At 37.2% G+C, this 26,045-nt stretch overlaps 1 protein-coding gene across 1 annotated transcript in view; it reads left to right on the top strand.

The window, feature by feature from the left end:
- INO80D (INO80 complex subunit D) overlaps window positions 1–23,353 on the top strand; it is a 36,597-nt gene extending 13,244 nt beyond the window's left edge. The window contains exons 4-11 of the mRNA XM_070956799.1: window positions 5,012–5,763; window positions 6,057–6,165; window positions 11,594–11,818; window positions 13,707–13,810; window positions 16,885–17,018; window positions 18,254–18,471; window positions 19,907–20,064; window positions 21,524–23,353. Of these exons, the coding sequence (XP_070812900.1) occupies window positions 5,012–5,763; window positions 6,057–6,165; window positions 11,594–11,818; window positions 13,707–13,810; window positions 16,885–17,018; window positions 18,254–18,471; window positions 19,907–20,064; window positions 21,524–22,695 (2,872 nt within the window). The 3' untranslated portion in view covers window positions 22,696–23,353. The remainder of the gene's footprint in view (window positions 1–5,011; window positions 5,764–6,056; window positions 6,166–11,593; window positions 11,819–13,706; window positions 13,811–16,884; window positions 17,019–18,253; window positions 18,472–19,906; window positions 20,065–21,523) is intronic.
- The last annotated feature ends 2,692 nt before the right edge of the window (window positions 23,354–26,045 follow it).

Consider the following 26,045-nt stretch of genomic DNA (forward strand, 5'->3'; position numbering starts at 1 on the left):
TTTAGCTTTTGTTGCACAATCATATTTATATACTCCACTACTTTCTCCCTAAACTTGGTAAGTATAGGACATTGTAAAAACATATGTTTTAAAGAAGTATTATCCTTATATCTCCAACAAAATGCTGTTTTTGACAGTCCTTTTCTATACAAATATAATGGAGTCTGTTCAGTTCTAATTTTTTGGTTGTTGTATAAATCATAATTTGAGGTCCATTGATACTCTTGCTATAGAAATTAAGACACTACAGGATCCTTTAATTCTTTATTCCACTCATTTCTTAACATCTGCATATCAAATTGATTTATATTAATAAATAACTATTAAAAACTAATAATGGAGTTAGCTATAAAGAATTTAACAAGTTCTTCTAGTATTCAAAATGGCTCAGAAATTGAAAGTGCTGCTGGTCCAAAAAAATGTGTTAACAAATATTGTATTTTTGTAAATATTGCCATTGGGTTATATTTGAGAGATGACATTTATCTTTTAACACAGAATATGTTAAAATCGTCTTCATCATCTAGTCAAAAGTCAATATCCTTACTTCCACCCAATTTTTTCGTATTGCCCCTCCCCCCCATTTTCAAAGGTGGGTCAGTAAACATACAAACAATATTTTTGAATGTATGCATATAATCATGAAATCTAGTGTATTTCATGAAAGTTGAGTACCCATGTACACAACCTGCTGTGCTTAAAAAACTGCAGAAAGAAAAATTAAGAAACAGGCATGCTACAGCCTAAAGCACCATCAATATAAAACACCTTTTTATTTCCAATAAGACCTCCAGATGCCATAAAGGCTGGTTAGGAAATTTAAAATGGTGGGAGGCTGTAACCCAGTATTTTACTTTTGCAGCCTTTTTCTGAATAGGCAAGTTTCCTATGACTGTCATTTTATGAATATAAATACAATGTGCTATATGGCCTCTTGGACCATAATTGCTTCTGTTATGTTTTTCTGAACCATTCATTTTTCCTGTTTTAAAAGTTATTTGCTTATCTAGTGGCCTGTTAGTTGTTAGTTCTCCTTTCAAGTATGACTTTAAATAATGCATATTTTCCAAAAATATAAACATTTCTTGAATTCCCTCAAAGGGAAGGTGCACCTTAAATTCTAGCTCAATAGTATTTGACATACTGTATGTACATATACAGCAATGAACAGTGGAATAAAAAGATTAATTGATCAGTAAATTAATGATGGACAACTTGATTTGTTCCCTGCTACAACATGAGCCACTTACAATGGTCTCCTTTTCAAGATACACACAGTACTCTAATGGTTGTCTTGCTTAGTGATTGTTCACTGTTGATATGAACGTGATGACAAAGTAACTTTGTGAGCAGTCCTTGCATATACAACCTTTGCTAGTCTGTAAAGCAAAAGAAAGTTGAAGTAAGATCATAAGCACAATTGCAGTTTCACTTAATTCCTGATTCCCTTTAAAAACTTGCCAATTCCAGTTGTGGTCACTAAACAAGGACCACCTGTAAATGGATAGCACTGAATAACATTGTCTCATTCTAGTTCTTTAGTGCAGTGCAGATAGGTTAGATCTTAAAACGGATAGTGCAACTGCTCTGATCCTCTTATCTCTTCTCTTAAGTTCTTGTATTTTGCTTTTTTTGTGGCCTGCAAGCCTTAATAAGGTGTCTCTAAAAGGATAAAAATAAAGAGGGGTCAAAGAAGTTAAAATCAAATGCTTTAACTTGTTTATCAGTCCTATTCCAAGTATATATGTAAGATAGGTTTTTGTTCAGATCTGTTTCTCCTCAAACAACAAAATTTTGCTCTGACGTTTTAACAGACAGTGACAATTACTGCAAGTGGGAGAAGTGTGAACCACAAAGATAATTTTGCACCAGTGCCACTAAACTTTAATTTTGATGTTGTTATTGTGTGTGTGTATTTCTAAACAGCCCAGCCATTCTGTTAACGTTATTCAAAATAATATGTTTCTTTAATTCTGTGTAAATAATCTGAGATTTATACATATTTGTATATACTTGCATTACAAATATTTTCTGGCAACAGCAGTGGAGCTTATGGCCTTGATGAGGCTTGAGATGTTGGAGGCACTTGGCAGTACTTCTTTTGTAGCAGGCAGCAATGTCTGGAAATGGTGAATGGATAAAAAAATGCTCCCAAACTTCAGAAAACTGCCTAGCAGGTTGCCTGCGGCCCATGGGCCATGTGTTGATACAGACACATTCTGGCAGCTGACTGTCTTTTCCAAGGCCTTCATGGCCTTCAATAACACCAAATGCTATTATGCAATATATTCCTGGACTATTAGTAATTATTCCTAAAAAGAGAATCTATCCACCACTTTAGTATTTACACTTTCAGTTCTGAGGATGATTTCTGTACCTATTGTCCCTTATTTCCTTGTTTATATTTAATTTTATGGATTTTTTTCATTTGATTTTCATTGTAAGGTTGCACATCCTTTGTACTTTCAGCTAACAGTAGTGTCATCAGCTAGTGCAAGCTATTCATACTTCTTCATCCAGTTTTTAAAGTCCAGGCTTATCTTCTAATCTAGTTTCCCTCACTATATATTCAACATATGCAGTACATAGAAGCGCATACGGATGTCTTGGGTTTTCTCAAGTTTCCTGTATGCATTGGCAATAATGTCTCATATTCCTCAGTCTTTCCTAAAGCCAGCTTGAAATTTTGGCATCTCCCTTCCATGTAGGCCTTAATCTGTGTTGGATGAGTATTGTTTTGCTAGCATGTGAAATTAAAGATATTGTACAGTTTTTGTACTTTCTGTTAAGTTTCCTTTTTTGATATTGGAGAGTTGATTGATTCTTCGAATCTGTAATCAACTGTGTCATTCTCCAGATTTCCCGGGATAGCTTGGTTAGAACCTTTATTGATTCTTCTGTGGCTAGCCCTGTTTCTGTGGGTGTTACATCAGTTCCTGTAGCTTTTCAGCTTTTCAGTTAGACCAGAATGCTGGTCTAACTCCATCTTCTATCATTAGAGGTTCTTGTAAATAGGGAATACCTTCTTAGATATCTTTGATGTTGACATCTCTACTGTATGGGATTTCAGTATAGTTTTTTCATTTTTGTTTGATGCTCTTTTAATCACTTATTATCTATTCTTTAGCATACCAGCTGAAGGTTTGAACCTATTTTTGAGTTCAGTTAGGGAATTGCGGTTGATAAAAAAATCAGCTGTTATGATAGTGGCTGAAGCTGATAGCTTGGAACACAGCATGCTGATCCTATTCAAATTGGTTATCACTTTGTATGTGATATTAGAGAGCCTAGGAACATTGAGCTGATATCATGGTTGTGTTATTTGTTGCGTTGGTTGGTTTTTATCTTGTCCGTTATGTTATTTATTAGTTTGTTATAATCTTTTATCTTGTTTTAAAACTTTGGTAGCCATCCAGAATCACATAATTGAGATGGGCAACCTATAAATTTAACAAAATAATGAATGAAACAAAAACCAGCACGTTGGATTAGTTATAGAAACAAATTAATGATTATTGGAAATAATATAGTTCAAGTTACCAGGGGAAGATTCCAGTTACATTTTGCATGAGCTGCTTTGGAACTTGCTGATGTTTTTAAACTATGTGTAAAATGAATTATAATCATATAACTGGAATAATTTTAACATGAATGAATGAGCCTCCAGTAAATCTTATTCCAGCTATCTTATCTGGAAAAAGAGGTTCCTGGCCACCTTTGCCATTTGATCATCCAAGAGTATATCCTAATGAAAATATGCTGTTTCAAGGGACAGTATGTTCAAATGTAAAACATTTTTCCTCCAAGAAGTCTTAAACTATATGTTCCAGACAAGTTGTATTTTCATCATGGTGTTCCTGAAAACCAGTAAGAGCAGGGAAATTATAATTCTGTGATTGTAATTGCCAAAATGTAGTAGAAGAATCATTGAATCTATTTCTAAAGTTAAACCTTGCAAGACAAAGTCCAACCAAAAAATTACAGCATGTTGGGGGAGGGGGAGGATTTGTGTGTGTGTGTGACACTATCTGTAGTTATAGTATCTTGAGACCTGGGTTATTGTGATTCATTTAGCTCTACTTGCAGAATAGTGTAGAAGGAAACTTTCAATGGAGTACAAAAATGATGTTAGGCTTTATACTTCCTGCTTGACTGACTGACTGACAGTGCTGCAAGTGGCTGTTTATTTGTTCATAGAATACTGATAACAGGCCTCTTGAGGACAGGATTTTAAAGTCATGGCTGAAAACTGAAAATGATGGGAATCTGGTACTCTGGCCTCTCACCATCTAAGGAGTTTAAGGCATCATACATAATTCTTTCAGGTCTTATATATCTATATCATCACAACAATCCTGTAAGGATGGTTAATTTATACAAATGAGAAGTATAAGATTACCTGATAAATTTCATTGTGAATAAGGGGCTGAGCTGACCCCGCTCCTAGTTTTCAGACATCAGTATACTGTATTAATTTTCTTTTGGAATTGGTAAAGTTGAAATGATAGATTTTTCCGTTCTTAAACAATTTTCTGTGACAGGCTATTAAATTAGACAATTTTTACACTTTTCTTCATTTCAAGCATAAGCCTGAAGTGTTAGAGAATTAAGTTTCCACAATGTGTTAATTCTAACACAGCTATTTTTATTAGGATATGAAAAAGATTGTCTTGAAAGATTTCTGTTACACTTAAATAATCAGTCCCATCCTCCCTTACAAATGGGCATCATTTAAATATGCAGGCTGTAACTGCAAATGTTCAGAGCTCTGGATATGGTAACTGTTCCCATAAAATGTTTACTGTAATTCAAGTTTTGCTTCCATTTTTGAAGAGTTGAGCATGACAGTTTATATGTCCTTCACTGAATCTTCCCCTGAATATAAATAGATTTTTTCCCCTCAGTTTTGGCTTGACTGACAAAGTGTTGATGATTAGCTCTTTCTTCCTGATTCTTTTCAGACATAAATATTGTGAGAAAAATACATATTTTTTGCTTTTGATTTTCAAAGGTATTGCAACAGTCACCTACAAGTTCTTGGCTTTTTACCGAAAAAGGAGAGGAAGAAAAAGAACGATCCAACAGAAGAGGTAAAAGTTCGGCACCAGATGGATTCAATAGCCTTCAGCCTGACAGTTCCTCCCCTGGCTTTGAAGATGCCCAATGGCCTGGATGGGATGTCCCTCTCTCCACCAGGGGCCCGGCTTCCTCTCCACTACTTGGAAGCAGAATTGGAAGACCCCTTTGCTTTCAATGAGGAAGATGAAGAGCTCAAGAAAGGGACAGCTGTGAAGAAAAAGTTGCAGAGCAAATTAGCCCAAAACCGTCAACGCCAGAAAGAAACTGAGATTCTGAAAGTTCGCCAAGAGCACTTTAGCCCCGTTCCTGCACCTTTGCAGCAGCAGCCTTTGCAACCACAGCAACATGCCCATCTCTCACCTATACCAACGTCGTTAAAGCCAGCAGTGCTCCCACAGGACTTAGTCTGCAAGTCACCTCAACCTCAGAATACCAGCCTACCAATGCAGGGAGTGGCACCCACCACACATGCTATAGCACAAGCCAGGCAGTCGGCCAACAAAAGACCTCTGCCTCTCTTGCACCCTACTAAAGTTCATGCCCCAGACCCACCCAGGGCTGACAGGATCCTAATGAAAGCCACAGCCTTCTCCCCATACTCATTCTGTAGGAGCCGGTTACAGAGACTGATGAAACTGTGCACTCAAAAACATCAGCTGGATGCTGATCTCTTTCCACATTTAGGTAAGTACAGAAGTATATCTGCATTTCTGTTGGGTGTAAACAGATCGGTAATTGTATGCGAGCAAACTAATTGGAGGAATATTGGGTCTTTTCATTTGTTTATTGGAAATAACAAGATAATCCATAATGTCTCCATATGCTTCCTCAGAATATACAAGTACTCATTACTGTTTACTATTTACTCATTACTATTTCATCATAAAGTCAGAAATATATATCTTCTGTCCTGGAAAAAGAAATTCAGGGGCACTTGAATGTGGCTGAAGAAGCTCATCTTCTTTTTTCCTTTTCAGGGTTGGACTGGTCTGAAGATAGTGGAGAAGAACTGGAAGAATTAGATAAAACTTCTCCATACCAAGTTGCATGGTCTATCCGGGAAGCCCTCAGATATGAAAGGAATGAGTGAGTACACGAAGAAGGGCAAAAATAATACAAAATAAAATACGGTTTTTAGTTGCACATTCTTATGTAAAACATAGACAGTAATAAAGAAGATGGTTAAACTGATTTTTGAAAGACCTAAGCACAGCACTCACATCAGTTCTGATTCTATTTGATGCTTATATATTTAAGATGTAAATGGTCAGATATAACTGACCATTCAGAAAGATCGGTGTTGAATGTTAAACTCATTGTCCCTTAATTCTGAATTTACATAATTTGTATAATTACATAATTGATGGTATCATTTACAATAAAACTCTCCTTTTAGTGGGCATTGAATGAAATTTAAATGAAAAATGTCCTCTATTGTATTCATAGTTTGTTCATTGAGGCTATTAAATGTTTTGCTACTAAAAGATTATCTTTGTTCAGCCAAAAGCACAAAAATATTGTTTCTACATTTCTTGTACTTTGATTGAAATGAATCTTTTAACAATATAATTTACTGAGCAAAATTTGCAAAACATGATTCGAATAATGCTGAAACTTGTGATCAGAATCACGGATTCCTAGAATTGAAAGTGGCTTTTGAGGTTTTTGTGTCCAACTCTGATCAGTGCAAAATCAAAACTAAAACTTCCCTGCTAGATGGAAGTCCAAACTCTGCTTGGATACCTTCAGTGAAGGGAAGTCTACCAGTTGTTTGGGTAATTGATTCCACTGTCAAATTGGTTCACAGAATTTTTTAAATTCACTTTTATTTTTTACAAGTATAGCATGCTGCATACTCCCACAATTTTAGGTGCCATATTGTCAAAAAGTACAAAATAGCATAACAATTTAAGTAAAATCAGATTGGTAATTAAATAACTAACCCATATGAGGTTCTAGAGAGTCTATCTCCAAAGGCCTTGTGAAAAGGCCCAGTTTTTACTGCTTTCCTGACATTCAACATTTAATCAAAATAACAAAACATAATGTTCTTCTTAATGTAGTTTTTATAATTGCTTGTGGTTCTGGTCTGTTCCTTTTTTAGGAGTATTGATTTGAAAATCATTCATATGAATAACTGAGTTGCATGCTATTACAAATGAGTAAAGCTGTTACATAAGGACAGATATTTGTAAAAACCATTGCTAATAGATTGTTGTGTTGGATTTGCTGTTGGAAAGAAGATTATCAAAAGGGTGGGAGATAAAACTGTATATGATTTTTTTGGGGGGGGACATTTATTTACAACAATTTGTCTTCTGTCTGCTCTTCCAACATATTCTGCGATAGCTCATATAAAATTTCAAATATAATTAAAATAATTAAATTTCTTTGATTAAAAATAATTACCCAGAGATAAAGAGTAATGTATCCACCTAATACATTGCACCCACAGATGTTCTCTAGGAAAACCAGGTCTTCACTGCTTTTCAAAAGATTAAAAGGGGTATGGGTGAGGCTTGAGAGGTATTCAGATTATAAACAGAAGTTGCTCCAGAGGCCAGAACTACCCTTCCAGAAGTGTATTCCATATTCCCATTCCCATCCATCAGCTTCTCACAGAGTGTACTTATAACATATCTCTTTGGCTGAGATGACAGCCAAATAAATAGAACCAACAATTTGAATTATAGTCAGAAATACATTGTCAACCAATGTAGTGTCTGTCATAAAGGTATCATAAGTCTTAGTCATGAGGACGGCTGTCCTAATTGAAAATTCTTGGTAGGTTTAAAAGGCAGCCCCAAGTACAGTGTAGAGCCACTTATTTAAAAAAAATGTAATGGCTAGAAAATAAACTAAAGTCAAGCAAAGTCTCCCCTAGCCATCAAACTCCATTGTTCTAAGAAGAGCTCTTTGAAGATCTGCTCTTTCATGTGACATTCACTTCTGTCTAGAGCCAGTGCTGGGACAATAACCACACCAACAGGATTCTATGTCAGCTTGTTTTGTCCCACCTAACTCAATCCCTTTCAGTCTTCAGACATCAGATAAGGACTCCACTATATCTCCTGTCTGGTCATGTGGAGATATACTACTGAATGATGGATAACTTGAGTAACATGGGAGAGAGAACTGAGTACTGTGATGCCTGTACAGGAGTGGCTAAGGGCTCATTTGCTAATCCCCCATTATTACAAACTGTCTTTATAGGTAGGAATATCCCCATAAGTTCCAGTTATCACAGATGGTCCAGATGATATCAAAATTTTGATTCTCCCTACCATTTTCCTGCAAATACATTGTCTGATTTTTGTTGTTGATGATGATCAGCCTAGTGTTGATCCATTGATTGTTACAGAAATTGGTTGGCTGCCTGGTCAGCTTAGCATGACATTGTAGGCTAGAGTGAGTAACTAGTCTAAAGTCATTCAGCTGGCTTTCATGCCTAAAGTAGTACTAGAACTCAGAGTCACCTGGTTTGAAGCCTGGGGCTTTAATGATTAAGGCTGTCAAAAAAATTCTGAAATATTTAATCGGATAAAATCCACTGAATCCACAGAAGACTTTTGTAGAAAAAAGTAACTTTGTCGATCACATTGAAGTAGGGAAATCACATATGGGAACATTATAAAGGAGGCTCTTATATTGCCCATCCAAACCAATATTTTTCCTGGTAGATAGATGCACTAGATTGAGGAAGACTGACAGAGGAAGTGGTACTGGGAGGTTGCATGAGGAAAAGAGAATCAATTATTGCTTCCACTGGCAGGAAAAGTAGCTCTTACTTTTACAAAAAAGCAGTCCTGATATCTCAGCTAACATTTAAAGCAGCAAAGTAAAAATAACAATAGACGCAGGTGGTAAAATTTCTCAGATGGTAAAAGCTGAAAGAGTTTTAATAAAAGCACCAACTGATCCTTTTAGAAGAACAGATTTCATAAATAGAATATAACAAACTCTCTCATTGGTTGCTACCTCACTTACAAGATAGGAATTTCTAAAAACAATATAGTGCATTGCCATTTATATGATTTAATTGTGAACAAGAGTATGGACTGGACTGGACATCCATTTCATGAGATTGGTCCAGCCAAATTTCACATTTGTCATCAGGCCTGGGACAGGAAAGTAATGCAACGATTGTTTACTCAGAGATACTAGCTGTTGTGAATGTTAGCAAATGATGTTCCCAAATGGCTGTATATGAGGTCTTGCTCATGATTTAGGGGATTATGGGAATGCTGCAATGGAACTATGCTCCTAGCAGCATGACAGCATGCCTAATCAAGTAGCTGGATTTCATTATAGAGTGTGTGGATTCAGCCAGAGTATTAGTATTGGGTGATTTCAGTCTCCTTTCCCTGGGGGACCTCAGGAATTCATGGCTATCATAACAAACATGGATTTGACTAGATCCTTACTGCCTGACCCCAAACAGCTGGGTACATTTTAGATCTGGTATATACCTCAGATCCATTGTACAATAAGCTGGTTCTGGAGGATTTTTCTGCGCACTGTAATGGGGTTTCCTCCTTTACTGCCTCATGAAGATGGGGTTAACTAGAACCACCAGCTTCTTCTGGGAAGAGGGACTCATTAAAATAGCCCCTCCAGACAGCAAATTTCCAACAGGAATAGTTGGATAATTGGATAATTTCCTTGTAAGTCTGTTGAACACCTTGTTGATTTCTGGAACATAGAAGGACTCAACAGAATTACCATTGATTGACCTCTTGCTATCCGTTGATCCTTTGCTGCTCCTTTCATTGAGTTCATTGAGTTGTCCCACTGAGTGGGAAATGGAGCAGGTAAAGAGATGCCTGGAGTCACACTGCTATAAAAACAAGAACATTGTTCAGATGCAAGAAGTGGCAAAGGTGGCAAAGTATAATGAACAGAAGGATGCAAGCCACTGTACCCTTCTTGCACCTGGAAAAGTCTCTTTAATCCTTTGGGGAAAGGATGGATCAGAAGATCTAGTCAGTGTTGGTGGTAATCATTTGGTTGAATATTTCATTGCTAACATCGCTTGTATTTACTCCAAGTTGGAAGCCAGATGGACAGATTTTAACCAAATACAGAGATGATGTCATGTCATGTTGGAAGTTTTTGTACCTGTAGTTCCCTCAAAAGTGGACAGAACCTCTACTGTCTTAGCTCAGCCACTTGTATGTTGGACCCCTGTTCCATATGACTAATAAAAGTGACTAAGAAAGGGATGGGGGTTGGATCTAGGTCAGTGATGGCTAGCCTTTTTGCCATTGTGTGCCAGGAAGGGGGGGTGGGGGAGGTTCACGAACGTGCACGTGCCCACACCCATAATTCTATGCGCCCCACCTTGCGCATGCATGCATGACCCCCCTCCCTGCCCCCTGCTCCTGGCACACAATGGCCCAGTAGGCCTGTTTTTCTTTCTCACCTGGCTCCAGATCCTCTCTATGCATCTGGGGAGGGCAAAAACAGCCTTCCCCACCCTCTCGGAGGCCCAAAACGGCCTGTTTCCCAACTTCCGATTGGACAGGAAGTGACATTTTTTGTTGTCCCCAGCCTCCAGAGACTCCTAGAAAGGCTGAGCTGGCATGCCAGGTGACATGGCTCCGTGTGCCACCTGTGGCACGCGTGCCATAGGTTCACCATCACGGATCTAAGTTATAGTCAATGATCTTCTCAGGGAAAGGGAAATTAATTCCTTAGAAGCTCAGTGGTTCACTCATTCCTTGAGAGGGCAGGCCTAGATCTAATGAAATTAAATAACCACCATCCTATCTAATCGTAGCTTTGTGAGGAAGATTATTGAGAAGATGGTGAGGTTGCAATTGCACTTTATAGGGAATACAGATTGTTTAGAATCATGGAGGTCAGATTTTACACCTCAGCATGGGAGATAAATGACTTTTAAGAATGACCGGTGATGAAATTTAAAGGAGAAAGTCCTCCTAGATCTTTTAGCAATTTGCAGTAATGTTGACCTTTGAACTATCTATTGGGAGTTGGAGGGGGGCATGATATTATAATGATTTGCCTCTTACCAAAGTAGGTAGGTTCAAATGGTGGTTGCAGCGAGGAATGTTAGACCCATATGCAGTTCATTACATAGTGCCTCAGTTTTCAATCCTTTTCATTATCCTGCTTAATATCTACATGGAACCACTCGGAGAGGTTATTTATCTCATCAATATGCAGATAATATCTCCAGGCTCATAGGGAGATGCTGTGGAAGTCATGGCCTAATGTCTAGAGACTGTTGGTCTGGATGGAGAAAAACTAGCTAGAACTCAACCCAAACAAGATGATGTGGCTATTGATTCAAAAGATTGCTCTATCTTTGACTTTTTTGGAGCTGTACTACTGCAGAAAGACTGGGCTCGCAAATGTGGGGTCTTCTGCTCAAAAAGCAGATAGGGCATGACCAGAGGGCTTTTGTACAGTTGCAGCTAATACACTTAATTGCTGGCACAGGAACAGGACGCAGGCTATTTTATCAGCTTTCCCCCTTTCTCTAATCTTACAGGCCTGATGATGATTATGCCAGTGGCAGGAGAACCCGCATTTCCCAACTTTGCACTTACTTTCAGCAGAAATACAAGCACCTCTGCCGCCTGGAGCGGGCAGAATCTCAACAAAGGAAATGCCAACATACATTCCGGAAAGCATTGCTGCGGGCAGCACACAGAGAACCGGAATATGCTGGGCAGCTGATTCGAGAACTCCGTAGAGCTTCATGTCCTCGGACCAGGTGAGGGACTTTCCCATACAACTGCAGCAAGCTAATTCTTGGGAAATGCAAAATAGTGTTTTAATGGAACTTGGAAAATTTCAGCAACAAAATACAAGAATTGAATCTTCTAATATTATTAATTTGCATCTATGATTTTTCTACCTGAGAATAATCCCACATAGCAAATTCATTCCAAATTAAGAGTGACAGAATATTATTGGCTAATTGCCAACATTGGTAATAGGTTTTAGTTTTAAATTCAGATTGAGTCCAGCTCTTACTAATAAAGTCTAAATGCCAGAATAGAGTATTATGGGCGCAGGGGGCTTTTTTCCATAAATGACCTTGGAATGGGTTAATGGACTCTAATGCTGATGCTATCCCTCTTATTTCATTATGTCCCTGAAGCATGGGTAACAGTTACCAAAATATTTCTGGTCAAGAGAGATGACTCACATCAGGAAATAGAAGACACTTAAGGCTACAATTTGGGGTTCCAGCTCAGTCCTGGATTTCAGAATTGGAGTTTGATTGGACAGGTTCAGTTGAGATGCCCGAGGTAGGGTTTTGTAGGATTATCTGTTGTTGTATGCTCATATTTGGGCATCCAAGTTGCACTAATTTTCTATTGACTTCTGAGTGCAATTCAAGGAACTGGTTATCATCTATAAAGTTCTTCATAGCATAGGACTTGGCTGCTTGTGAGTCCTCGTTTTTTATTCATCTGGTGAGATCAGGCAAAGTGGACATGCTTTGGGGTCCCATCAATAAACAAGAAGGAGAGAGGAAAAGAGAGAGAGAAACCTAATTGGAATTATTGACTTCAGGTGGCTTCTGAAATTGAATGAATTTTGAACAAACAAATAATATCCCCTTACTTAGTTTTTCAAGGAGAGTGCATTTCAATCCAAAATTTCAGTCCAAAATTGTTTAAACCCTATTTTATTTGTTCAACCCTAAAAAGCCAACTGACAGTGTATCTAACTTGTCTAGATTGTGTTCAGTTTATTGGTCATTAGTTTATCCATTATCATTATTAGGTACCAGCTCACCACTTTGAGAGATCTTCCATTAAGTTAGATGTAGAAGGTACAAGTTGATTTTCACTGCAAGTGTACTGGTTTTTTTTTCATTTCAAAATCAACAATTACATACAGTTATTAAAATATACCAGACACTTGTGACCCTAATACTGCAAATGCCAAACAGAAGTTTTTCACTTCCACCTTCTGTAGTGGAATTAATCTCACTATTGATATCAAATCCACCTAAGAGATCTGGGAATAGGAGTATAGTCTGATATATTAGGCTGACAAAAGCCTTATGGTCACAAATCTAGTTCAAAATCATGTAAATAATATGTGCAATTTAGCACTGTTTTGCACATTATACACAGAATTGTTTGATATTTTAAATAATTTAGTCTCATTTTATTTGTAAAGAGACAGATAAAAATATTGAAACCCTGATCCCTAACTATTGAAAATTTTACTCAATCTGTCTTCCTGTAATGCTTGCTTTATATTTGTATGTGTGCGTTTTAATAGAAAAACAGCTTCTTGGGAACTTGTATTTTGTGTATACAAGCTTATTTGTACTCAATAAGAACAGAAAGGTATCTATTAATTATTTTAATTATGTATTATATAGAGAATAGATACATTGGATATTACAAAGAGTGCAATCTCTGTGTTATGCAGTGTACTTGTCTATTACACATGGTAACATCTACTAACTAGAAATAAATACTGACACCTCCTCCTGTTTGTCAATGTTTTGCAGGATGGATAAAATACTTCTGTAATGTGAAAGTAGACATGAACAATAATTAAATTTTAAGATTTTTGATAAGACTCTGTCAATAAAAATTTATTTCTCTATGTGTGTGTGTGTACATCTATTTCAGCTCAAGCCAAGTGAAGCAGAGGGATGCATCACCATGCGGTGGAACCACAAAGGGTGAACCATGCACTAACAAGGCTCTTCCATTCACTAAACATTGTTTTCAACGTATCCTTTTCATTATTCCTCTGTTTATTTGTGGGGGATGAAAGGGATGAATTTTGGTATATTTTTGTTTTCAGTAAATAGCACATGACATCTGTATTTGGTTGTACGTCTTTTGCACTTTGCATTAAGAGAGCAGATTGACTTCCAAAAGTAGGCCAGTATAATTGATTTATAAGGCAAGAAAGCCTAGTTGGAAAATTAAGCCTGCAACTCCATACTTAGAAATAGTGAGTATAGCATAATTTTGTATGATTTTAATGATTAGTTATTGGTTAAAATTTCAGTGTCTTTTTAATAGATAAAAAATAATGATAAAATGGTGAATGCATTAGCTGTAGGAGTAGATAAGTTCTGCTAATTATTTTATTTACTGTATCGTATCAAATTTTTCAGGACTCTCAGTGATTTAAACTATACTAAAATGTAGCAAAAATCCAAAGAATAATAAAATATTAAAAGATAATATGTAATAATAACAACAGACATCTATATAGTAGCAAATAATTCTTTCTTAAAGATAACTCAGAGAAGCTTCATTTTTAAGCTTCTGGAAAGTTATCAGCAAGGACTCTGTGGTAATTTCTAGAAAGAGCTTGTTTCATAATGTAGGTATTGTGATGTGGAATTCCTCCCAGGAGAAGGGTTATTGCAAATCTCCTGAGGGGAATTTATCAGTTGGGTTGAATACAGTTAGATAGATAGTTCTATAAGCATCCAGATGCCAAGCTATAAAGAGCATTATTAATCTAAACTAGTGCTTGGAAAACTATTGGCGACCAATGTAAGTCTATAAAATAGGTGCAATATGTTCATCATGGTTCATGCCAGCCAACAAATGAGCTACTTCATGCTGAAGACCATTCTGAATGGTCTTCAAAGCCACCAAAATAAAATGAATTGCAGCAATCTAACCAAGGGACGATAAGGGCATGAGTCACTGTTGCAAGGTCCTCCCACTCCAAGTAAGGTTTCAACTTTACAGCTGATAAAACTGCAAAGGCCTCCTGGACATGGTCTACCTATCCATCTAGCAAAAGCTGTGAGTCCCGGAATATATGAATTGCAGAAGTAATGAAATAAAAAGTAAACATTCCAAATTAGATTAAATGAGCTCAGGATTTTAATGTCTTCCTTTTACCCTGATCTTCATACTTTATACATTCACTTAAATCTCTTCCAGCATTTTCTTCCTTTTTTTTTTTTAAACACAGGTTTATCCTTAATTTATATTCTTTCTAGGCATGAAAAAACTGACAATTATAAAGTCAGGAATGTAGGCAGGAATGACAACAGAAATAAGCTTGTAAATGAAATAGGAATAAAATATCTGAAAGAAAATAACATACTATACATAATCATACTGAATTTTTTAAAAAATCTGGTCATGTAAGCTACTTCTAGATTAGAGTTGAACAATTATACACGTTAGCACAATCTACAGATTTACGGATTGTACTTTGTTTTCATTAGAAACCTAAAGATCAATAGAAGATGGTATGGAAAAAATATACTTAGTATACTTATACTTTTAAGTATGTGTTCTGAGCCCCAAGATCTGTTTTCAATACCAGTAATAAATGGAGCTTATGGCACTGCTCCTCATTAGGACCTTCTGTTTGTCTTGCCTTCTTCATTTCAACAGATTGTAGAATGGGAGAGAGTCACTTGCTGTTGATATTAAAGAAGTTAGTAATCCTTCCAGATACCCTGCAGATAATTCAGAGATTTTCATTCCATCCTTCATGCTTATATGCATTAAATTACTTTACTTATCTGGCAGCCATTATCTAAAGTATTGTCTATACAAGTAATCAATCCCATGAACTATATTTATTTGTGCGATTACCATATTTTTCGGAGTATAAGGTGCAATTTCCCCCCCCTAAAAGAGGGTGGAAATATTGGTGCGGCTTATACACCGAATACAGCCATTTTTGGCCTCCCGAAGCCCCACCCCGCTCGTCCCATTTTTGTGAAAAACGAGCCCATTTTTTCCAAAAATGGGGGCGTTTTTGCCCTCCCCCAGCCCCCAGGAGCACTCTGCAGGCATTCCAAACCCTCTGTGCACCCTGTTTTTTTGCAAAAATGGTGTTTTTGCCCTTCCCCACCCACAGGAGCCCTCTGCAGGCCTCCCAAACCCTCTGCGTGCCACATTTTTCGCCTGTTTTGCGAAAAACGGGGCACACAGAAGGTTTGGGAGGCCTGCAGAGTGCTTCTGGGGGCTGGGGAGAACAAATCCCTTTTTTTTCTTACTTAATTCTTTGAAATCTTGGTGCATCTTATACACCGGTGCATCTTATAGTCCGAAAAATACAGTATTTATATCAGCAAATCAACCTTTCTTTCACACATCATAGATTTTATCATCTAACTTGTCTCCCCAAGCTTATGGTTATAAACAATCCTTAGGCATTAGTTACATATTCTTACTCATTGTCTTGCTGTACAGACATAGCATTGCTGATTTTAGTATTTATTAAGTAGAGAAAGACATGTTAAATATTGAACATATTTTTATGACCATGGAAGTGAAGCAGTATTGCATGAAAACATAATTTTGAAGCAATATATCTGCTACAAATTGAGCAAGGAAACATAGCTAGAGAAAGACTAAAGAGACTCCTAGTTATATACCTTTTATGAGCAATCTAAATTCAAATTCAGAATCCTATTTATTGATTTCCTCATCTTTCAGAAAGGCAGGAGTTTTTCAGTTGTTATATCTTCTAAAGATGATAGAAATCTTCCTTTTAATATATTATCTAGTTTTCCATTAGTTCATTAGCAAATAATCTACTGATTATATTCTGTTTTCTTCTGACAATTCTGATTAAGAATTTTTAGGAAATGAACACTGGCTCATTAGCAAAATACCTAATTCAGTAAACCCATCTTAAGGCAATAGAAAATCATTGGCAGTTCTGCTGGAAGGCAGTCTGCTATCAAATCTTCCAAATTTTGAAATACAGAAATAAATTACATTTAAAGTTGTGGGGTTTTAAAACTCTTTGACAATAAACTTGTACCCAAATCTAAACAGTATTGCATATTATTCTTTAAATTGGTATATATAGATATCCTCTTGAATCGATCGCAGCAGCTTTTTTCAAGTTGTACAGCTAAGTTTGCTGATGGACAGCAATGCTCTGTGCCCGTTTTTGACATTACACATCAGACCCCCTTATGTGAAGAACATGCCAAAAAAATGGTAAGTACATTTGATAATCAAGCAAAAAAAAAAAAAAAAAACCATACACATTCAGAGCAACAAAAGTTGTAGCAAACCAATAAGCTCTAAGTGCAGAATTTTCCATTTTTACAGTTCTTTTCGGAAGGTTGTAAAATGGTTTGCCAATTATGATTTAAAATAATAGGATATCAACTATCTTACTGAGTTAACCAAAAGGATTATGGGAAGGTATTTAAGCTTCCTGTCATAGTTTGATGCGGGCTCCACTTACTCAGCTTTCCTAGATTTCAAAACTTCTTTCTTTATTACAGTCCCTTAAATGTTTGCAAAACTAATATAGACAAAGACACATAAATTCTGAATGTCTACCCAGCTTCTCAATCATCCAGGTCATGGTTGTCCCAAAGGTGCTTTTTCAAGAGGCAACTGGACTTTTTGGTTTTTTCCTTGAAGATGTTTCGCTTCTCATCCAAGAAGCTTCTTCAAAGCTGAAGAAGCTTCTTGGATGAGAAGCGAAACGTCTTCAAGGAAAAAAACAGAAAGTCCAGTTGCCTCTTGAAAAAGCACCTTTGGGATAAATTCTGAATATTATCCTAAAGTTATTTCTCATTAACTGTTACGAAGTAGTGATGTATAAATTGTTCTGAGTTCAAAATGGTTATTTCCTAGTCTGTTTTGATAACTTTGAATTAAAAATGGTGATGAGTTTGAAATACTGTGTTTGGGGCCAGAAACATTTCCCAAATGATTGAAACTGCCTGCTACAACTGTTTTTAACTTGAATGGGACATTTTGAATTAAAAATCGACATTCAGATAAAAAATGTTATGCATCCTATTACATAGCATATTTATGGTATTTTCCATTTGTTCTGATAAGCAGGACCATTCCGATAACAGTGTGATATGCTAAACTGACTAATCCACTTGACAGAAAAATAATTTGATTATTTGCAACTTTAGCCTCTCTGAGTCATTCTAATGATTTCAAAATCATTATTTTTCTAGCCTTCAAATACCTGCAGAACTTATTTTAAATTAACATTTATGCTGTTATGATTACATTCGGAAATATTTTGGCCTCTAAGTATTGTTAGTTCTCTTGCCCTTGCTATTGGTGAAAATGAGGTTCATGGCTGTTTTTCACATTGTCAGATAGTCTGTCTGAATTTTGTGATGTAACTATAGTCTTGGAATCTCAAGGAAAAGAAAAAAGAAAAATATTTGTTAATGTCTTCTTTCCCACTCTGAAAGGATAACTTCTTGAGAGGAGACAGCTGTCGTAAAGTTCAACACCAGCAGCAGAAGAAACCCAGGAAAAAAACAAAGCCCCCGGCGCTTACCAAAAAACACAAGAAAAAGAGAAGACGAGGGCCACGGCGCCCCCAAAAGCCAATTCCTCCTGCTGTACCCCAAGGAAACCTTATTATGCCCACCAGCATCTCACTGCCAATGGAGATAGCTCATATACGGTCAGTGCCCAGCTCTGAAAAAATATACAGAACATTTATTTACTGTACATTATTTGTTTAAGAATACAGATAGGCCTCACTTACTGACCACTTGTTTAGTGATCGTTTGACAGTACTGAAAAATGGGATTTATGAGTGGTTCTTGAAACTGCATCCATTGCATCCTGCCTGTAGTCTCATGATTGCAATTCGGGCACTTGGCAGCTGGCTCGCATTTACAACAGTTTCCATTTGCAATCTTCGCAGTTGGCTTCTGATAAGCTATGTCAATAAGGAAGCTGACAGGAAGTTGCAACTTAGAGTCATATGACATCACACTTAATGACTCACGGTGGTTTGCTTAACAACTGCAGATAGAACTGATGTCTTAAGTTGGCATAGACATGTGACATTGTACTTAATGATCGTGCCCCTTAGTCCTGGAGTTGCTGGTTCGTATTGCAGTTGTTAAATGAGGATCCTCTGTACTAGAAAAGGCAGAACTGTAGTTATGCAGCTATTATATATGAGCAAGACACATTCATATGTTTATGTGGTTATTGATTATGGGTTCTTAATAACATTGATAGTGCTTCAGTTTATTGAGATGTAATATTGCAACCTATATAATATAACAAACTCCTAAATGTTACAAAATCAATAAGTATGTTCACTGACATGTACTAGTCCTGAAAGCAATTGTTCTAGAGATTTTTGATGCTCTACATTTCTTCTGGATAGAAACTACTATTTATCTTATAGTCTTAAATTCAACGATAATTATTTTTTCATCAGTTCCTATGGATTTCTCCTCCTCATTTAACTTGGAGATGTTAAAATAATACTGCCTACTAGCACTTCAAACTGCATTACATCTCAGGAATGGAGCTGATATTTAAAAAGTGGTATTAATTTCTCTTCTCCTGACAATGTGCTGAGTTAGAATCCCAGTACATGATCACTAGAGGTCCCATGTCTATCAAAGAAAGCTATTTGGACCCATGCTGCAAATGGTATGAGTGTTAGGTGTGTCCCATGTCCCTGTTTTTTAAAGACGTACTATATTTCTAGCTGCTTCTTAAGGCTATATTTAAATTCCTCTTGTCTAATGATATGAATGGCTGACAGTGTTACAATCTCTGACACAAATGTAGGCAGTGGTCTTTTTTGTGTCAATCTTTAGTTTAGCAGGCTTTCAGCTCTGATGTCAGCCCAGTGTGCACGCTATTGGGAAAAAGAAGAGAGATATGGCTTTTTACCTGTCAAAAGCAATTTCTAATGGTAGGATTCTGGTGTAGCCATATAAGTTCCTTTTTTTTCTTCATGGATTTAAACTGTATTGGGGGAACTGTTTAAAACATTTGAAAAGAGAAATAGACTGTTTCACCATAGCAGGGTGATCAGCACTGGATCTGGTTCTCCACCAAACCATTTGACTACCTTCCCTGTATCTTAGGAGTCCCTCCACACCTGAGCTGAGTACAGATGAGCTGCCAGATGATATTGCCAATGAAATCACAGACATTCCACATGACCTGGAATTGAATCAGGAGGACTTCTCTGACGTCCTACCACGACTGCCTGATGACTTGCAAGATTTTGATTTCTTTGAAGGTATCTTCTTTTGTTTTTACATAACTTTCAGTGTTAACAGTAGGTGCCACCCAAAGCTGAGTTGTAAGATAAAAGGGTGACCTGACATTTTGGAACTAGTTGCATGATTTCAAAATCAAATATATTGGAGAAACTGCTGAAAGATGGGATTGGAATAAGTAAATGGTTCAAGGTTTGTTCTAAAGTTGCATGTCAGATACATGTTTTGTTCCCTACCTGAAAGAAATCAGCTTTGAAGTGATGCGATTTTACTACACTGGTCTTTTCTGCCTCACAAAACCATATTATATTTTCTTCCCATTTTAAAATGTAGAATTTTAATAAGGTACTATATGTAAAGGGATTTTGACAATATTAATGTTATGCGGCTTTTTATTTTTACATTTGTTTCCAGGTTTGAGATTCAGTTCCTGATTTTGTTATTTACAAAAGAATGTTGAAGTTTATGAATGTAAAGAAGGCTAAGTTTTAAAAAAGGCTTACAAACAAAATGCAGCTTTGAATAAAAATTAATTGCAACCGTCCTCTGTGAATCTTACAAGTTTGCTATTACAGAAAACTGTCTTCCTTGAAGCACATTTCCCCCTCCTGTGTACTTTCCATGGTAATAAGAACTTTCTCCAAGTTCTTCTTTTTATCTCCCCCATTTCAGAAAGGTGACAAGCACCAGTAGGTGAAAAGGCTTTTTCAATCATGGCTTACTTCCCCAAGGAGGTTTGCACCAACATCACAATTTTCACTTAACTATTACTTTAGTGTCACATTGGAATCTGGATTTTCTTTTAAAATGTCATTGAATGTAATGTTACATATATTTTGTTCTGCTGTCTTACTTAATTTTTATTCAAGGACTTCATACATTTTTATTTAATATTAGCTGCATGCATAATTATTGAAAAAAGTGAAAGATAATAAATAGTATAAGTAAATCAGAGATTAGTATAGATATTGCATGGTTTTTGAAATAACTGAGAATCAAGTGTTTTTTCTCTTTTATCCTTTTATATGTCAAAATGTTAGTCTAAGTAGATCTGGCAAAACTGTTTTGTGTATACTGCATCCTGAAAATTAACTATCCTTATTGTTAACAGTGAAAGACAGTATGATATTCTGGTTAAGGCTCTGGAAGACCCAGGTTCTAGTCTTCCCCTAGGCATGGAAATCAACTGGGTGGCTTTGGGACAGTCACTCTCTCTCAGCTATACACTGGAGAATTGGGGAAAAAAATTGTCTACCAACGCTGTGATCTGGATTGGCTTCCTATTTACACAAAAAGAATATTTTCATTCGGTAAATCATGGAGGTTCTTCTTTTGCAAACCACAGATTTTGGAGTTGCCTGCTATAATTGGTTGACATCTCTGCTACATTAAATATCTTAACAGCTTGTTTCAAGGTATATGTAAGAGAGAGGCTAATTTTGTATTTGTTTTGTTTTGTTTTGTTTTGTTTTGATGAAGGTAAAAATGGAGACCTCCTCCCTACCACTGAAGAGGCAGAGGAACTGGAACGGGCCTTGCAGGCCGTAACTTCTCTTGAGTGCCTGAGTACTATTGGTGTGCTCACTCAAACAGACGGTGTACCAGTTCAGGAACTATCGGACAGAGGAATAGGGGTGTTTTCCCCAGGTGCTGAAACTTCAGGAATTCAATCTTTGAGCCGAGAAGTCAATGCAGATCTAGGTGAGCTGCTGAATGGGCGCATAGTACATGATGACAATTTCTCTAGCCTGGATCTTGATGAGAACTTGCTCCGTTCTGCTACCTTATCCAACCCATCTACGCCCCTGGCAGGGCAGATTCAGGGGCAATTCTCTGCCCCAGCCAACGTTGGCCTTACTTCGGCTACTCTGATAAGCCAGAGTACGCTTGGGGAGAGAGCCTTCCCGGGACAGTTTCAAGGACTTCACGATGGCAGCCATGCCTCCCAGAGGCCACACCCTGCCCAGCTGCTAAGCAAGGCAGATGACCTAATCACCTCACGACAGCAATACAGCAGTGACCATTCACACTCCTCACCCCATGGAAGCCATTATGACAGTGAGCATGTGCCATCACCTTACAGTGACCATATAAGGTCCCCCAGTTCCACCTCTTATTCTAGCGATAATTTGGCAGCTACTTTCTCTACTGAGATGCCCATCATAGCACAGCATCTGCTCCCATCGCAACTGGAGGTGCCACTTAGTGGGGTGGTGAATCCCAGAACTCACTGGGGGAGTCTCCCTGTAAACCTTGGTGACCCTTCTCCATTTAGTAACCTGCTTGGTGCAGATGGACACCTCCTTTCCACTTCCCTGTCTACACCGCCTACTACATCGCACTCAGAGACCACCCAGCCTGCCTTCGCCACCGTGACCCCCAACAGCTCCAGCGTGCTTCCGGGGTTACCACAGACCAGTTTCAGTGGCATGGGTGCTGCATCTTCTGAGCTCATGGCCTCCACTTCTCCTAAGCAGCAGCTCCCACAGTTCAGTGCAGCCTTTGGCCACCAACTAAGCTCCCACAGTGGCATTCCCAAGGACCTGCAACCCAGCCACAGTTCCATAGCTCCTCCAACTGGCTTTGCAGTAACAGGTGCCACAGCTACAAGTACCAATAATGCATCAGCTCCCTTCACCACCTCCAGCTGAGTTTGTCTGCCTGTGAATGACAGGCAGCTTGGGTACTTTATGTAACCATCATTGCATCCACCACCAACTTTTCTCTTCCTGGTTTTTGTCACCCCCTTCTTTTTAAAGACTTTTTTTTTAAATTTAAAACAAAAAAGAGAGGCAAATGTCCTGATTCAGTACAGACCAGGGTTTTCCTGTTAAGCTCTGCTCTAATTATCCTATGTGCTGTTTATGTATTGGTGCTCATTTATTTCTGGCAGGTTGCTGTACTTATCCAGTTAATACTCAGTTAGGGAATACAGCACAGATACTGGATGCAATTGATTTTAGTCAAAGAAAGATGAAGATGTATGTAATTGACCTTAGAATCAGAAATGAGATGATACCTCAAATAAAACAAATGCAAGTTCCTAAGGTTCAGATTGGACTTTCAGTCCCATTGGCATCTAGGGAAGAGAAGGAAGTTGCTTTATTTTTGAAAGTGTGGGTGGATTGAAAGTCAGCCTTTTTAATTTGATAACTGGGCACTATAGAATTAAGCCAAGACCATAATCCAGTTGTTAATTCTGTCATCTTAACAAGTGGGCTCTTGACCTCTTCTGTGAGTTTAGAGGTGTGTTTGTGTGTGTAAGTATATAGATGGATAAATGGCAATTCTTTTCTTTCTTGTCTTGAAGAAGCTCCTCAAACTAGTGACTGTTCCTAATAAGATTGAATATATATATATATATATATATATATATATATATATATATATATATATATATATATATATATATATATATATATATATATATTCATTCATTCATTCATTCATTCATTCATTCATTCGTTCGAGTCTATTAAATAGAAGGAAAATTGTACTTTTCTAGTATTACATCATCATAATTTCCCCCAATCTTTTCATAATCCAACTCAAATATTCAGGATCTGTTTTGTTCTGTTTTGTTTTGTTTCCATCAAATCTATATAAATTAGAAATGGTGGATATTTAAATTCCCTTAAAATTTTTCTACAGCAGTAGAGGACCTTTAATGTACTTCATAATATTTTAGAAACAAGTAGGTATATTTTGGGAAATCAGGCATGGGAAAGAACCAACATTCTACACTGCTAAAGTTTTTTTTAAAAAAAATTACACAAGGCATTCTTTTGCTTTTTATCATTGCTTTCCACTAATGTTGGATTGTTTTTAAGGTCAGGTAATTCTGTTTGTGTGTTTCATGCTCTTAATGCTGAAGACATGCAACTATCCAACTGTTAGAAGTTTATCAGCGTAAAGCTGCCTTCTCCATAAAATGTTATTTATCAGTCACATTCATCATTATACCTACTTCTACCCCACCCCCATCAACACTTTTTATTTGTGATTTTGGTTCTTCAAAACATGAAATTAGATTATGCATTTTACTCGTTATGAAGTCAGATTCTTTTCAGTGGAAATTAATCCTTTCTATCTGGAGTTTCCTCCCACCTTCATTGGGGGGACATGGAAACATGGCATGCCATTCTTAAGAACAGCTTTTGTTATATGTTCTGGCCGAAGGTTTAAACTGTACATAATTGCATCTAATTTTATAATATATTTTTAAAAAATTGAAAAGAAAGCACACTTTAGTATGTTGGTTTTAGATTAGGAACAGAAGCTCTGATTTTTCTTTGAGAGTGAATCAGCTATTTCCTACAACAGATTTGGAATCCACTTTCACTGGTGCTCATGTGCAAAATCTGACACAGGTCCTTTTGCTCTCAAACTTTTTGAGGAAAGAGTTTTCCAGGAATTGCCTGTTGATAATTAGAATTATTGCCTTCTTCAACAACAACAACAAAAAAAAAGCTGTGCTGCTTATTATTCTGAAAAGATCAGGGAGTTAGGAGTTTGCCCTTGAAAAAAAAAGTACGTAGCTGAAAACACATTTGTGCTTTGAACTTTGTGAACTCTTCCCTCTTTCCCTGCATTGAAATTGACTTGTATAATAAACATCTAAGTGTGATAAAAATATATTTGTAATGTAAATCTTTTAAGTCCTATGAAGGAGCTGAAGTAAACCCCCTTACCTCTTCCTTATGTTAGTGCATAGTGCATTGGGACATAAGGCACAGTTGTCAGAATGCAATCTCTCCCCTCCAAGCCTTGTCTTTTTGTGAACAAAGTTTATTTCCCCTTCTTACCTACTTTTCACAAAATCTGAAGAACTGAAATTATTTCCTCTTATTTGGGGGTATGATAAAATGCTGATCAATGCCGGTTGGTTGCCTTCTTCCCCATATCTGAAAATGTAGCAAGATTGCCAGGATCCAATGAAGGGGGTATCCAGCACACCTTTCCTCCCACATCATCTTCTGAAAAGCTGCTTTTCAAAGTCAAGGGAGAGCAGCATCCAAGGCCATAATGTGGTCAGTGGAAATTGGCCCATTGAAGTCTTTCCTTACCATCCTCACTGCCTTTAATAAACAAAGCTAACTAACACTGTTCTGGGACCCTGATGTCACTGTTCTGAATATAACCGAGGGGCTGTGCTGGGTCAATTGTATTACCTATTATGTTAGAAATGAATGATCCCACCTTTCCTCACACACACAAGGTTTGTGTTTCTATTATTTTCTAGTTTATGGGCAAGGATGAATCCAGTCCGTTTTGTTTCCATTTTTGAATATCCACAACTTCTTCCGCAACAAAGGTTACTTGTTGATGGTGAACCTGCTTCTATTAAGCAGAGTTAAAATAAATAAATAAAAGTACAATAGACCCAAAGGGGAAAAGGAAGTTTCCCAAGGTGTCTTGGGAACCTGCAAGTGGGAGGTGGGAACAAGGGAGGAGGCTTATCTCCCCCACCCCACTCCACCTCACCCCACCCATGATCAGCCATGGTCTAATGGGAAGATTAAACCCAATAAGGGGAGAAGTCTGAATATTTGGGCAGGTTATAAGCAAGGCTGTCTTAGTGTAAATTAAAAACAGAAATTCAAACTAGGGTTTCTGATTCCTGAAGAAATTATCATTGTTGATAACAATGGATTCAGCAACAGCTTTTGTTTCTCCTTATCACTGTTTGTTATTCTTAATCCTTGCTGTTGTTTATTGCCTTTTGAAACTCCCTTCCCTCCAGCCAAAAAAACCCTACAGTTCAGGACAGTCAAAGTCTTCAAATGTATTTCAACCAAATATAATTTTTTCATGTTGCACTGTAGACTGCAGTTCCCAATTGAAACTTCTTGGGAAGTTTCATTCACAGGTTTTGTTTTATTTTGTACATTTCATGTTTTCGTGAATTCCTTTTGTTTTTCTGTTAAGGGGCCTGAACTAGCATCCAGTTATATGATATGTGTCATAATCAGAATATATTTCATGTGTGGTCAAGGCAGAT

The sequence above is a fragment of the Pituophis catenifer genome, unplaced genomic scaffold (assembly GCF_029215685.1).
Source record: "Pituophis catenifer annectens isolate HBS135680 unplaced genomic scaffold, rPitCat1.0.hap2 SCAF_1, whole genome shotgun sequence".
NCBI classification, from domain to species: Eukaryota; Metazoa; Chordata; class Lepidosauria; order Squamata; family Colubridae; genus Pituophis; species Pituophis catenifer.